General features: G+C 39.8%; 1 protein-coding gene across 4 annotated transcripts in view; it reads right to left on the minus strand.

The window, feature by feature from the left end:
• Positions 1–4,170: 4,170 nt before the first annotated feature.
• LARP4B (La ribonucleoprotein 4B) overlaps positions 4,171–16,334 on the minus strand; it is a 55,923-nt gene continuing 43,759 nt past the window's right edge. For all 4 annotated transcript variants that reach the window (XM_079300611.1, XM_079300610.1, XM_079300609.1 and 1 more), the window contains 4 exons: positions 13,297–13,461; positions 9,312–9,433; positions 8,582–8,693; positions 4,171–8,031 (listed from right to left, as the gene is read on the minus strand). In XM_079300611.1, coding sequence (XP_079156737.1) covers positions 7,750–8,031; positions 8,582–8,693; positions 9,312–9,433; positions 13,297–13,461 — 681 coding nt within the window. In that variant the 3' untranslated portion in view covers positions 4,171–7,749. The remainder of the gene's footprint in view (positions 8,032–8,581; positions 8,694–9,311; positions 9,434–13,296; positions 13,462–16,334) is intronic.

Genomic DNA, 16,334 nt, shown 5'->3' on the forward strand with positions numbered 1-16,334 from the left:
GTTGAACTTCGTAACATTGCTGTTGGTGCCCATTTCTCCAGCCTTGTGGAGGTCACCAACTCTACAATATCCAACAAAACCAATCTTTGATAAACCATGGCCAGAAATATGGCAGACAATAAGAACTCACCCCTTTAAAGAGCAACCCTCAACAAAAATTGCAACTTGAAGTTACAGGAAAAGGGGCTTGTTCACCTGATTTCAGGCAATTCTACATAATTTGATGCAGAAACAAAATAGTGACTTTTCACACCAAATCAATGCTGATGTCTGCTGCATCCTTAGCTGTCAGAACCCCTGAGACAGCAGCACCTACTGAGGCTGAATAGTGAAGCAGGAGCTGTGTTGCTAAGTCCAGCTCTGCTGTACTGCCTTGCCTTCCCATTCCAGGACTCTCTTTTTCTGTGTCAGAACTAAAAACAAAACAAGAATTCCACAGAGCATATATTGCCTTTTTTTTTTTCTTTCTTTTTTTTTTTTTTTTTTTTAATTTTCAAGCTCAAATTAAACCTGGCAAATAACTTTCATGTGTCCAACCCAGTGTGGCTGCCTTTGGATTTCCTAGGCTGGGATGACAGCATGGATCAGCACTCAGGATGGCAGCCAGCATGGCTGAGTTTCTGTCTTCATGGGAACCACTAGTCCAAATGAAAAGTAAAACAAAAAGGTTTATCTGAAACAGACTTTGCTACCAAGAAGGCATTTGTCTGGCAGTTCAAGCAGTAAAATCCACTAAGAAAATCACTCTAGCAAATCTGTCACTTCAGCATCCACTGTCTGAATCAACAAGTCTCTGCAACACTTATTTGCAACAGCTTCAAGGCAGGAATCCCCCCTCAGCACCAGCACAAGTCATCCCAGAGGAGATGGACACACTGCCAGCATGCAGGAAGGACAGACTCCAGCAAACACAGAAATGGAGAAAATATCACACAAACACCATAAACCCAGCCAACAACTGTAAATATTAAAAGACAGAGTATATTTTTGTGAATTTACTGTATACATCATAGTTTTGAACACATACCTAATCCTCCTCTGAGTACCAAATTTGCTTTACTGAGTGGGACAAAACATAAACTCCAACAAACTGAAATGTTCAAAATGCTGAGTCTACTGCATTTCTGAAAACAGGTGCAATTCTTAGGAGCAGGGAGCTGCCATCTACCACAAGCAATGCAGCTCCCAAGAATAGAAAGCACTGAATCACTAGAAATGAAAAGGAGAAGATAACAAGAGAGGGAAAATGAGTATGAATGTTACACATCCAATTTCTAAAGGAGAACAAGATCCTTGAGTAAGAAACTGTGTAGGTCAGGCCAGCCACAGACACCACGGATCTCAAGATGCTCAGTTTAGGAAAAAGGCCTTTTCCCCAACAGAGCCTATTGAACTGCCCACTTTTGCTCCCATCACAAAGTGCATCCTGCAGCCCCCCTGCAGGAGAGGCCCCAGCTCCCACCCCAAACAGGGCTGGCTTGGGGGGCTGTGGAGCCACTGCCCTGCAGAGCCAGCTCTGTTCCCTGCTGACACCCTAAACCTGAGCTAGGTACGCTGCAGCCAGAGACAAGAGCAAAAGCAACAAAGATTTCTTGTGTGAGCCACAGCCTATGAACTGGGGGTTCCTGGGAAACACCCCAGCCTTGGAGGTGACAGGCTGGACATGCTGAATCTCACTCACTCTTCTGCCTGGGCCGACACCTCAAGCTGCAGAGAGTGTGCATTGACTTTGTTTAGGATCACATTAGACACGTTTCATTGTACATCGGTAATTCCACCCATGCAGATTTCTCAGATCAGCTTTGCATGTTTTACAACTCTGAATCCTTCCATTTATCCCTCCTTCCTCAGAGCACCCTTGGCCACGGTAGATTTGCTGCTCTGCAGATGCTGCCTGCCTTCAGCAAATGGCATGTGAAGCCATCAGGCTGCAGGATGCCTTCTGCACCCTATGTGCAGAACACAAGCACACAGAGCAATCTGCTCATCAAACTGATGAGAAGTCAGAGAAATTAGGGAGTGATTTTATCTTTTGACTCCCTCCTCCAGCATACACCCACCACTTTTGCCCTCCATTCTGCTTATCACAAACTAGTTGTGACAAGGTGCACAAAGATCTTTGATAGTCTGTCACAGGAGAGATTCAGCACAATTACAGCCTGTACATAATAACCAAAAACACTAGAGCAAAAATTGGACCCTTTCTACTCTCCATCCTGAGAAAAAGGCTCAAGAATGACCAAGTTTGATTACTGGAGCCACATACACTGGAGGGAGCAAGGTTAACATTTAAGACAAGATTTCTGCCTTCCATTTGTCATAAGCCAATTGTACCATCACTCAGTTTACTTTAGATAATTGTAATACAGTGTTCCTGCCACGACCATCACCATGCCACTCTTCTCTGGGCATCAACTGTACTCCTGGTCCTTCCTCCACTGCACTGCTGGTACAACAAAAGCTGTTGACCTATTCCAAGCCCTGCTCTTTTCAGAGCAGCCAGTGTGCAGATGTGAGGGAGCACACAGGCAGGATGGATGGCCCAGCTGAGGCCAGACAGGTTCTTTACAGCATTTCTGTGCTTACTTGGCACAACAGCTCAGAAACTATATTACACATGCCACTTCATAGGACCTAAATTTCTACCTGATCAATTTACATTGGGCACTAAAATATATCCCAAGATGTATATCCATGATGAGTGGAGGCTGCAGTAACCAAGCTACCATAACCAGATGGCACCAGGCTGTTACAGAGCTTATTCTCTCAAAAGCAGAGATGAAGTGCATAATGTTGCTTTCATCTATACACCAGCAAAATTTGAAATTCAATCACTTCCCTGAATTAAATGGTTGCAGTCATAAAAGCTCAGCTATAGCAGAACAGGAGGTTTTAACATAAAGGTTTGTGAAGTAAAAGCATATTAGAAAAAACTTCATGAAATCTTATTTTCTAAAGAAGCCTTAGGATGAAAGTGTAATGAATCAGTTTGTATGACAGCAAGTAACCTTTGGATGCTCAAATTGCACATAATTTTTTGCATTCACTTTCTCATCATGCCCAAGACAACACAAAACCATGTGTTTAGCTTGAACATTGCTGCAGCCATCACTGAACATCACTTTTTATTGAGGAAAGGGGACACTGCCCAGTTTTCCCCAATTTCTGTCAGAGTGGTCCTCCAGAGCCACATGAGAATTGTGGTAAACTGCTAACAAATTGCCATGCATTTTTATGCATTAAGTGGTAGAAAACTTTGTCCCAAGGGCAGAACAGGATACTCCATGCTCAACTGAAAACTGATTGCCTTCAACTACTTGCAGCCCAGGTCATCACCAAAGCCCAATGGTTCAGTGAATTTTCCAGCCTGGAGATGCTCACAGTGCAGGCTGGTACTCCTGTGTTGACTTTGCTGAGCAGACAGTTGTGAGGAAATAGGAGCAGTTAACAGTCTAACCTGTCCAGAAGCTTATACAACCAACAGCCTGAAGAATAATACTGCAATACTTCCTGAGATGTATGTAAAGACAGCAATTCTTAGTATTTCCATGCTTACATCCATTTTATAATTGGTCAGATATAGCTGCATAAGAGACAAACCTCAACAAAACAAACAAAAAAGGGGTGGGGGGGTGGTGCTTGAATTATTTCAAAATTATTTCCAAAGTACTCTTTTATGTAGACAGAGGATATTCCAGAAGCTCTTCTTTCCTAGATGCAAGACCACCTTCAAGAAGAACTAAAACCAGCTAAAGCCAAAAAAAATCCCAGGACATCTCCAGATTCAAGTGCTACATAACCAAAGCACCAACCCAAAAATAAAAATCCATATTTAGGACAAAGCCAACACCTTATCTAATAAATTGATCAATCCAGTAATGAACAGAACCTTCAGCAAACAACACATCAGCTTCTGTGTTTCCTTTAAAAAAGTTAAGCATTCATAGTTACCTAGTAGAGAGACACTGCAGCCTTCAGAGCTACATCACAGGGGTTCTTGCTGCTGATACAGAGCCTTAAGTGATGGCTACAAGAGCTGTGTTGAACAGGAGAGCAAAAGGTGGTTTTTTTCCCAAAATTAGAAATATACCATTTCCAAAAATGGGAGCAAAAGACAAAAGGTAATGAAAAAATACTGCTGAATAAATGTTTAATTAAAAAAATCAGGAATTCAACAGTGCCTAAATCTTTATTTTTCATAACCTACATATTTTTTTTTTCAAATTAGACAGTTTTACATTTTATGACACAAAAGGAAACTTAAATTACTGATAGTTTACATGTAAGCTTGATTCCAGTCTTAATGGAAGAAGAACAAAAACAAAAACCCTCAAAAAGGCTCCCATATTACACTTCTATTTCGTGAATTGGCAGCTGTTAGGTCTCCTCAGAAATCTTGGATTGTCTGCTACTATTAGTGTAATAGGTTACGAAGCACAAAACCCCTACCTGTAGCTGAAGGAGATACAGAGATAGGTGTGCACCATTACAGTCAGCTGTTGCTCCTGATACACTGCACCACGCTCCAACAAGGGCCTTTCCATGCCAGCGGCTCAAGGCTTTGAAGGATAATGCAGCAACATCAGAAATTTGCCACTGCTCACACATTTCTAAGTGACAGTGTCAAGGGAGGGGACTGATCTGAAATTACATTCAGTTTTGAAAGCAACCTTTTTTTTATTTATTTTTTATTTTAATTTCTGGAAGAATCTCAGACCTCATTTTGACTTGTTTTCAAAATGAAAAGCATCACCACACAGTTCTAACAGGGTAAAATGCCAATTTTAATTACTGTATCCCTGAGCCTTGAGCTCAGCTACTGCTTTCGGGAGGTTTTTCATTTTAAAAGCCATGTTTTAATTCCTCTCTGTATCGTAGCAACAGTCTGCATGCAACTTCACAACTCTACTCCGAAAACTCCATTTTGTCACTGAGTGGGGGGGAAGAAAAATAAATCTCAAAGCAAAATACAGTAAGGAGAAGTCGTATTGTATATTACACAGCGATTTGGCGTGTCACTTTTTAAAAAAAAAAAAAGCTATAAAACCACATCAGAGGAAGGTTTAAACTTTAGATGCAACAGACTGTTGCTGGGTAAGCAGTAATTACAGTGTATTGACCTATCACAAATGGCAGCAGAATACATTAGAACAGCACAACACATCCCACTGGTCTCAACAGATCACCTCGGGCACCGGCTGAGCCCCAGGACGAGCCGCTCACAGCCGCTGGAAGGGACCACTTGCCACTGCTTGCAGCTGGTAAAGCCTTTCACTGGCAGCAGACAAACAAAATGAATCATACAGCTGGCCTAAACCATACACAACTCTAGCTACCGCTTTCACTGCTGCTGGGGAAAGGAGAAGGGGATACAAAATCCAATGACAGAAGTAGTTGAGCAGTTTTGGTGATGGTGTCGGGGTCCTATCTCCTCCCACAGCATTCACAAAGTGCGCTTTTTAAACAAGAAAAATCAGACTCCACATGGCCTATTTTGACCAATTCTGCAGCATACAACAGGCTGGATTTACAATGCCAACGAGTTACCAATTGATGTTTGTAAAAGGAAATTTATCAGGAGTCAATTTCTATAGTTACTTTACAGTTCTATGAACCATGCATTGATACTCTTGAAAGCAGACAAGTAAGCTTCAGTGTATATTTTTGCAGCAGTCAAGTTTTTCCCCAATTAGACTTGATTTTTATTAATGACTTAAAAATTACAGTTTGACTGCTGAAATTCATTATTTACATTGCAGAACACTTTTGAATTGGTTAAATTGTTTGGTTTTAAAGGGACTTTAGGAATACATTTGAGGGCTTTCAAATAAGACTTTCGTTCCATTTCCCTTTTGCAGTGAAGAGGCAGAGTCAGTTCAACACACCAGAATAAAATAAGAAAAAGAAAAAACAACAAATTAAAGTAATATTCAAACCACAACATTTAGTTTATCTACATCCAGCTCAACAGCAACATTTATAATATCAATAATTTTTATCAGATTTTTTTCTTTAGGGTACCTTTTTATATGTTCTGATTATTTACAACTGTACAAGCAAAGCACACACTTCCAAGTGCACATATTTAATACAGTATTGACTATTTGCATTTACAGGTTTTTCAACAATCTGAAAAAGATCAACTGTTTAAGATCTTTAAGGTATATTACAAAAACTGCTGCTAGTTCCTGTACTACAGTATGTTTACCCAGTAAGACCAGTGACAATAGATACATACTGTAACTGAGTAATTCTGTATGCCATTCATGCTAACCCTCCACGGGGTCAGACCTCATTAACTCTAAACTGTCTTGTACAAAAGTTAAGGCAAAGTCATTTTCAAGTTTAAATAAAATTCAAGTCTTTAAATATTGGATGGAAATAATTCTTTAAAAAAATCAGTTGTTTAAATAAACATTTTTGTGGAATAAACTGTACTGTCATAGTCAGCAGGAATGAGTTTTGTCTGAACTTCCTGCAGTTTAAACACTTAAAGAAAAGCTTTAGGCATTTTAAAACAAAAATAATTTATATTCAACTTTATTAGAAACTTGCTAATTTAGTGCATCCTTGTCCTTCAGAAAGCGCATCACTTCTAAAGTAATTAAGTGTGAGAAACCTCATCCCAGAGGTAAATATCAGGGATCTCTTCCTCCACCACACAAAACAAACACCATTATCTCACGTCTTGAAAAATTTAAATCTGTATGCCAATGCTTGTAGTTACAGGAAGATGTCAACACAAGGCTGACTCAGATATGAACTCTTTCAAAGAGCACTTGGGGCAGAGTTTTAAAAAAAAAAAGTCTACACAGAGCACAGGGGTAACCAGAATATACAGCGCTGACTCAGTTAACTCCCTTACAAGCACAGGGAAGCTAAGGTTATCACAAGAAGGCTACTCTGCTTTCTCCTGATAACATCCACTAACAGGCTTCACCACCATAGAAGCTCACAGACTTGATTCTTTCTATTCACAATGTGCTTTGTATTTGCAAATTATAACATCAGTTTTATTCTGGAGTGAGAAGTTGGTTACTTGCTTGCAGTAAGTCAAAAAAGGAAGTATTTCAGAAAGACTGCTATGGTGCCCTGTAGAATTAATTTTGAGTGCGCAAAACATCAAAAAAAGATTAAGTTTTTAAAAATGCTAGAAACAGCTACTCATTTAACCTAAAAGTGCAAGTTCATTTGCTGACACTTAGTACAGTAGCCCAATAAAAAAAATCTTCAAGGTCACATACTAATTTGTAAAATATATCTACTTTCTTGCACTCTACACACTAGCTGCCGTTATCAGTCTTTTGGACACTTTAGATATGTACTTGCAGACCAGTTTATTAAAAATATTGCAGCAGCATGTTTCTGCTTAACAGTTTAGAAAAAACTCACTATACAGAGCTTGCACTCACACAGCCACAGAAAGGCTTAATAAAAAGTTGATTTTTTTAAAGACAAATATTTTACACCTTGGAAAAAAAAAAAAAAAATCACACTAAGCTTCACCTCCAATTAAGCACCAATCTAAATGTAAGGTTTAGAACAACTATCCAGAAATACCCAGAAAAATAGAATGTTTGTTCAAGAGGGGAAAAAGTATTTCACAGAAAAATAACTTGCAGGCATTGTTACATGCCTTGTATCACTGCAAGCTCCTAACCAGCAACTCATTCTCAGGTATCTTAGTGGGAACATGGGTTTAATTTGTGGGAAACAGACCTCTTCTCAAATCCCTCCCAGGTGTTATTTTCACTGAGGAGATTTTGGAGGGGTACTCTGTTCTTTATTTAAGCGTTTGCCAACGGCTGGAGGGGACGATCTGCGTCCTGACTGTCTCCTCTGGTCTTTGGGTTGTCCAGGATGTGACTTTGCAGGAGGAGGTTCTCTGTTTTTCTCTATTGTTTCTGTGGGCTTTCTTTCTTCTTTCCCACATGCTACAGTGTTTGGCTTCTGTTCTTTCTGGGGTTGCAATGTAGGAGGATCCTTAGTTGTTCTCTGGCAAATTTCCGCATAACTAGGTTTTCGCAGTTCCTGGGAAATCAGAAACAAACAAGAGAGAGTTAAACAAAGCATTCCAAGAAAAAAAAAACTTCTATGAACAAAAAAGGGTGAAGTCCTTGCCCCAAAAGTCTGCTGCACTTAAATACGCAGATGAGGGCTTGAATATGAAGATTACAGAAGCTGTACAGACAATAAAGCTGAAGAAAAGGCAAAATGGTAAAATGTAAAATAGCGTGCAAGAAAAATGACGTACTGGCAATAGGGAAAAATAGCTCCCTTTCAAACTCAAAACCAGCTTAAACACAATGAATACTCTGGTTTCAATATCAACATATGCATTAATACTTCTACCTCAAGGATATTACCAAGGATTAGGATCCAAGGAAGGATCTCTTTTGCACTGTTAATTGCGTAATTCTATCATGCAAGTAATCATGAAGCCCGATAAGCAAATTTGAAGTTGCTGGACAAATTCTAGGATGCTGGGCTCACATGATTAGGCAACACTGGGTAGCCAATAATTATTCTATTAAATACAAACTGGACCATTAAGAAAAAGGGAAGTAATAAGGTCACTTACTATGGCAGCCCCATTGACTTGTACCGATTTACATGCAGTACTCAGTGTGGAAGAAGAAAGTCTTTCTGTACTCTGTGTCTCTCTCTGCTGTTTTTCCACAACTTTGGAGTCCCTGTAAGCATCCAGCAGGAAGCAAGGCTCATGAAAAGTGAAACTTCGGGATAGATGAATGGTTTAATAATAGGTCTAAAAAGTTTGAGTATGACTGCAAGTAGTTACAGGTATAATTTGCCTAGCACATGATAACCAGCACTGCATTCAAAAATACTATAAAATATAGAAAAAATATATTTATGTGCAATATGACACAACCTGTACTTTGTCATGTTCTACTAGCATTTAGTTACTCAGCTATTTGATTGGCAGGCTCCAAAAAGTGATACCAAAAAACTTCTTTTATAATATGGACATCAGTACTGCCCACAGGGCCATGTATTTACTGTGTTTCAAAGTTATCTAAATACAAACCAGTAAGGTATTCATTAAACTTCTACTCACAGAAACTAAACCACAACACTAAATTTTCTTCTGCTAATGACTATTATGATTGAATCACTACCATGATATTGTTCAGAAATTAAGCTTTATTGCCTTTACTACAAGTACAACAAAATATTATTTCTTTCATTGATTAAGATTTTAATAGCTATTTACATTGTTCTGCCTGATGAAAGAAAATGCAAATGTGATTCAGAGCAGAATAATTATATCCATGTAATTAAATGCTTACTCAGTAGGCTGGGGTGGCGAAGGAGACCTTTCAAAGGTCCTGGGCAATGTAGAAGAAACTGGTAACGGCTCTCGAGGAATTCCTGATGGAATAGTGTTTGTACTTGCATCCACATTAATGTTCTGAAGGAGGAAAAAAGGCACAGAAGGACAATCAAAATATCCAATTAATATGGTTTGCCTGAAAATTAGCACAACCAGGAAATGGTTCAATTTGATTTATACTGGCAAATTGACTACAGGAAGGTACAGAAGGACCCAATACATATATTGTAATGAATATGTTATTTTTAGCTTTACATTTATTTAGAAACAGACAAATAACACACTGTGGTTATTTCCAAAGAAGTTAAAAGCTTCAGGTCCCTTTGGGACATATCTGAGTGACAAAATCACTTTGAATCATTAAGGTTAGAGACGACCTTTAATCAATCATCACTCTGTCAACTAGTCCATAGCACTAAGTGCCACATCTGGTCATCTCCTGAACACTTCCTAGAGTGGTGACTCCATCACTTCTCTGGGCAGTAAAAAACATTTTTCCTGACTTCCAACCTAAACCTCCCCTGGCACAGATTGAGGCCATTTCCTTGTCCTGTCACTGGTTGTCTGGAAGAAGAGACCAACCCCACCTGGCTACAGCCTCTGTGCAGGCAGCTGTAGGGAGTGATAAGGTCTCCCCTGAGCCTCCTTTTCTCCAGGTTACACAACCCGAGTTCCCTCAGCTGTTCCTCATAACTTGTGCTCCAGACCCTTCACCAGTTTTGCTGCTCTTCTCTGGACACGCTCCAGCCCCTCAATGTCCTTCTTGTAGTGATGGCCCAGAACTAGACACAGCATTCCAGGTGCAGCCTCAGCAATGCCGATTAAAAAGGGACAATCACTGCCCTGGTCCTGCTGGCCACACTATTGCTGATCCAAGCCAGGATGTCTTTGGCCTTCCTGGCCACCTGGGCACACCTGGGTCATGTTCAGCTGCTGTCACCAGCACCCCCAGGTCCTTTCTCACAGGGCCACCTTCCAGCCACTGTCCCCAGCCTGTAGCATAGCTGGGGTTGTTGTGACCCAAACGCAGGACCTGGCACTTGGCCTTATTGAACCTCAAGCAATTGGCCTCAGCCCATCAATCCAGCCTGTCCAGACCCCTCTGCAGACATTTCCCTTCCTGCCCTCCAGCACATCAACACTCCTGCCCAACTCAGTGCTCAGTGAACCTACTGAAGGTGGCCCTGATCCCCTCCTCCAGATGACCAATGAGTTAATTAAACCAGACTGGCAACAATACTGAGCCCTGGGGAATACTGCTAGTGACTGGACTTCTTTCCACCTGGAAATTTTGCATGTGCTGGTGACAAAGCAGGCTTTGACCTGTTCACATAACCACAGGCAGCCTATGAAGACAAGTCTCCTAATGCTGTGCACTAAGAACAGTCTTCTTCAAAGCTCTACTTTTGCATCATCCCAATAAAATTATTTGCTACCAAGCAAAAGGCTTTTTCCACATCCCTCAAAAGATTCTGCTAGTGCCAAGTGATACTGTGCTTCCAGATAAATGCCAAATAGGTTCAAGAGGCAAACATAAATTTAAATTGTCACAATATAAGAAATGACAACTTTGTATCCTGAAATACACGTCTCTCACATTTGTAATCATTTTGTTTGCTCCTGTCTCATCCTACAAACTCTAAACCCCGAAGACACTCTGGTATGCAGAAGGGGAAGCAACGAGAGAACACAAGCTCAGAAGGAAAAAGATAACCCTCTTTTGCCCCCATCCAAGCCACCATTCAAAAAGGCATAAACCCTATTACTCTTGTGATCACTGTTATAAAGGAAAAAGGTATTTGATGGCACTGTTTTAAAATCAGGCAGCATAGATTACTGTAGAAGATCTAAGCCTAGTTTCGATTCAAAGTAAAAGACTGCAAAAGGTGGATGTTTAGAAATAACAGAACAGCTTTTATAGTTTTATTCACTGTAATAGTGTGTGCAAAGGCTTGAAATTGCAAGCTGCTGAGCATTCTGGCCCAAATGCATCAGAACTTGTAGGTACATGGTTAAGTGTGAATAACTTCAAGTCAAGCAGACACGTAAGAGCTTTTCCTTGCCAAAACACTCAACCCTTGATCTGACAATGCTGCACTTCCTAGTTACAAAATGTGGGATGACTATTACCTGCCATTCCCCAGAGTTACATGTAGAAGAGCATCACTAAGCAAAGAGCATAAATATATAATGCTTGCATAACAACTACTGGAAATTATAGACCTCTAATCCCCTCCACTTTCGTGCACTGGACTTGCCCATCTATATAAAACAAGGGAAGCACTGCGTAACTCTACTTCAGTGCTTTGTAACACCACATCAAGTGACATGAAAAAACATTGAGATCAAGGTGAAAAGCAGCCTGTATACATTGGCAAGACTGATGTTAGTTCAAACAGCTTTGCAGCAGAACACAATCGCTCTTTGGAGCCAGCTGCTGTTATCTTATTCTTCATTTAAATGCCAACAAGGAAAGGTAGCATAATCCCTTTATTCCACACAATGGTACAGAATAACTCCTGTACCCTGGAAAACAAAACTGGTAAACTGAAGGATGTGCTTTTTAATGTGACAGTGCACTGCAGGTATCATAAAGCCTCAGTGGCTGACTGACATGAAGACTGCCTCTAGAGGACAGAAGTCTAAGTTCTTTACCACAAGTACAGTGCAAAAGAAAGTATCAGATCTCTAATGGGGGAACAAAGGGTTTTCAGCTTCAGCTCTAAAAGCAAGTGCTGGAATTGTACTTAAAACATGAAATACAATAGTTAAAAACCACTTCATAAGTAACAGAGGTAAAATACTTCAAAATTAATAGATCTTAGCCAAGAATAGCCCACAGTCTGTAGTACTGGCTGACAGCAAGTTGAACACATGCTCTTACCATGGCTCTGAACCGCATATTCCCCCCTGAATGCAATCCTGGAACATAGCTGCCCCTCCTAGCATTTCCAGGAGACAGTAGATGGCTGGCTGTACAGTCACTGCCTTGGATGCAGGCTGCCCTGCTACCTCGCCCTTTCTCTACCAGAAAACACCCTCTACCCACCCCTGACATGTGGGCACCAAAGACAACATTCTAAACCCAGCCTACAGCAGGAGAAGACGTGAGAGATTGTGGTGATTCATCATGTCCCTTTGCACTGCTAATCCAGGGCTTAACATCTTCAGTTGTGGTACAGCTAGAAAAACAAGTTAAATTTGAGCTATCAAAAAAAGCCAATACAGACTCTCATAGCCCAGAGTGTTCCACAGTGCAGAGGGTAATGTGAGTCTTGGTGGAAGAGAACACACTGTCACTCACAGATGGCATGGCAGAGACAGTTCTAAGAATGAAATCTATGAAAAGCTACTGAACATTATTTTCAACTGCATCTCTACTACATCTATAGAGCAGTGGTTGCCAAGTTATTCTAGTGTATTTTTATCTCTCTGAGCAATATGACAAGACAACACTTGGATCCAGCTGGTTTTGGTAGCAGTTCTTGTTCCAGCTATGATGCCTAGAGTATTGAGATTACGTAGGCAGTTTTTTTATTTTGGTGCCTAGAAGTTTGTCTGTGCCACTTTAAAGTGTTTTATGTACAACTCAAAAGCCTTACTTTCAAGCAGAAGAAAAAATGTATCACATACTTTTCACCCAAGTGTATCAAAAAGCCTGAGGCAGTTATGAACAGCAAAGAGAATATTTTCTAATCTCTGCTATTAACATCTATTTATTATAGTGGTGGCCATTTTCCACACTATTTCAAAGAGAATATCCAACAAATTCTAAGACATAAGTGAAGAAGGCAGCAGCACATCATTTGACAGCTGTTTTTTTATGAAAATTTCTTACAATGTAAACCCACAAGTTTTTCCATGTATAAACCATGAAATCAGAAAACAATAGGCATGCAAAGAATTGCATTTCCCAACATAAATGAACATCCATTACTCACTTTTTCTTTTGACGTTCCTATTACCACACTGGACAGTCTGTTTTCAAACAGGTCTTCAGTCTTTAAATTGCCAGCAGCCCCGGGTAATGGAGGAAAGCTAGATAACCCCAATTCAAAGCTGGGAGATGGAGGTTTAGGGGGTGGTGGAGACTGTGTTTGGCCTCTCTGGAATAGAAATAACATGTTGGGGTTACTGCACTAGATGACAGAAAAGATATGCAGCTCTAAACTGTATTCTGCACTTGATTTGCATCAGCAATCCTCTGGAAAAGGCTCCCCCATCTCATCTCCCAAAAAACCCATAGAGTACCAAGGAATACACAGATGCTTTCATTTTCCACTGCTGCCCCTAAAATATTTAATTATTATTTAAATGTTATGGTATATGCATCAGCTTTAGGGATACTGGTATAGTAAGAAGTTTTCTCACTGACTCTTCCTTGAGGACAGACACACTGACTCAGAAAGGAAAACAGACCAGTTTATGTATCGTGATACAGTGAAAATATAATGCCCTTTTATGTACAGTTAGTAACAACCTGAATAACAAGACAGGAGTCAACAAGAATCTTATTTTTAGATACATGAAGAAAGGGCAAAACAGTATGCCTTGTCTGTAGCACAGACAACAACAATTTATATCTAATTAGTATTTATCTATATTATCACTGTGTAAAAATAGAAAGGTAAGTGTCAGAACTATTTTTGAAACAGACTTTCTATCTAAATCTAAGAAGAAAACCAGTGTCTCGAGCAAAAACAACACCTGTGTGCTAAATGCAACTATTCTGCCCTACACAGAGCAGGTCAGGAGTTAAAAGCACCACAGTTTAAGATCACTTGTGAGAACTGCTGGTAAGGATTTGTAAGTTATATTTACATACGAAAAATAAAACTCCTTTGTAATATGCTGTAATGGAAGTTACCAACTAACTTCACCTACATCATGTAAACAAAATTTTTCTTCAAAGAACTGTTTCTTGACTGCACTGAGGCCTGTGCTAAGATGATCTCTGCTGCAGAATACCAAATACAAAGCAATCTTTGAAACACTTCCTTTTTTGAAAAGGAAAGTACAAGTATATAATCAAGATGGTGTGAATGTGAGAACAATGCTTCTGAACAAAAACAACAACAGATGCAAGACTATCTCTGAGGTCTTTTCACAAACTACATGTAATGTCCAAAGAATTGTGTGTCAATGGGGAAGTAGGGAAAGAAAAAAATACAGAGGCAAGAACAACTGCAAGTCCCAGCACTGCAACTGACCCAGCATTACCCCCTGGAAGAATGCTACAGCAATGGAGACTGCAAATCTCCAAAACTGAAGTCAGATGATCTGTCAAAGGTCAGGGAGACAACACTTATCCAGCTCCAACTGCAAGAGGAACAACTCAAATTTTTAAAAGCCATTCTTCAAATCACAGCACTTGCTCATCTTAAAGGGGACTGAAGTTCTGCAATAGCAAATGCTTTCATGTTACATTTTAAGTTAGACAGCTGAGTCCTAAAACCCTCAAAATATTAAGACTGGCATTAACATCTTAAATTTATAAGGATGAGGGAGAACTTCAATGAATTTTAAGCTAACTGCATACAATTTCACAAGTTAACTTTTTGTAGGTTCAGCACTTGGCTTATCTGGTCAAAAAGTTTCATGCTCTTTTTCATGCAAATGTGAATACAACTCCATAATTTTTTCTTTAAAAAGAAAAATCTTCTCAAGAAGTCATCCCTCCCTTCAAATACACCAGTTTTAGTGGTGTCCTGTGTACACTGTCTAATTGCTACAGCATTACACAAGAAAGAGGGCGCTGGATTCAATTATTTCCACAATCTAAAGGGGGAAATTTTTCATCTTTTGCTTCCAAGTACACTTCCTTGCAGTTGTGGGTGTGCAGCACTTCTCACCTTTGCTCAAGGTGCAGCACTGGACACTACAGATTGAAGATTTTTGGCCAGAAGAGACTGGAAGAAACCTGGCTGCAATTACACAAGCTGCAATTACAGCCTGGTGCTAACAGAAGGGAATTGTGGGTCTCCAAAGAGCTCACATCTACCAGCTTTTACATTCAAAGCCCAAATAATCTTTGCAACCAGCTCCATCAAAAGTGCTGCTCTGCTCAGAGAGGTGTCCAAGGTAATCCTTTCACTCCAGTCACTCACACCTAACCACTTCCTTGTTCTTTTAAATACAGAAAAAAAGTTAATAGAAAAACTTCACAATAAAAATTCAAGCAGCTTTTAAAGTGCAGAAGAAAGAAGTACTGGGAATCTTACGTGCAATCTGGTCTCGCTGCATCTGGGAAGTTTGATGAGAACTAAAAGCAATCAAAAGGAAGGAATCACTTGCTAAACTTTCCTGCTCCTTTATCTAAGTGCACTCAGGCCACTCAATAGCAGGAGCCACAAATGCAGTGATTCCAGACCTCTAGAAAAGTGTTATGGCTCATGCAGTAGTGTTACTTTATAATTGTAACATGAACAAGGAAATAACCTGGTTGAACTTCACAAATACGCCAAATTTGCAAAATGAATTGCAAAAAAATGACTAGTTTTATCATATCAAATCTTTAATCCTACAAAAACATGATTTTTCTCTTCTATGCCTAGTGCAGACTTTTCAAGTATCACGTCTACTTTGGTGTTAACCTTGAATTTCAGTTTCCCAAAACCACAGTATTTTAATAGTGTTAGCATACTCCTACCAAGTGGCACTTGAAGAGGCATTTAAGAAAATTAACTGACCACTTCATAACAAACATTTTGCAACTAATATAGCTACACATCATGCCACAAGGAACTATAAAATGTTCTTCACTGTCACCACGATTGATAATGAAGTATTAAGTGTTTTGAACTTCAGCTGTTTAGCTATTCCTGAATGTGAACACTGGCATGTTGACACAAACTGAGACGGAATTTTTTTGCTACTGTAAAAGTAATTTTAACTTTTCCCTGACTTCTGTATTAATGGAAAATCTTCTCTGATACCCAAATGCAGTAAACTAATGTGACTAATGAGCTGCTGTCTTTAA

This window comes from Erithacus rubecula (genome assembly GCF_903797595.1).
Source record: "Erithacus rubecula genome assembly, chromosome: 3".
Classification (NCBI taxonomy): domain Eukaryota; kingdom Metazoa; phylum Chordata; class Aves; order Passeriformes; family Muscicapidae; genus Erithacus; species Erithacus rubecula.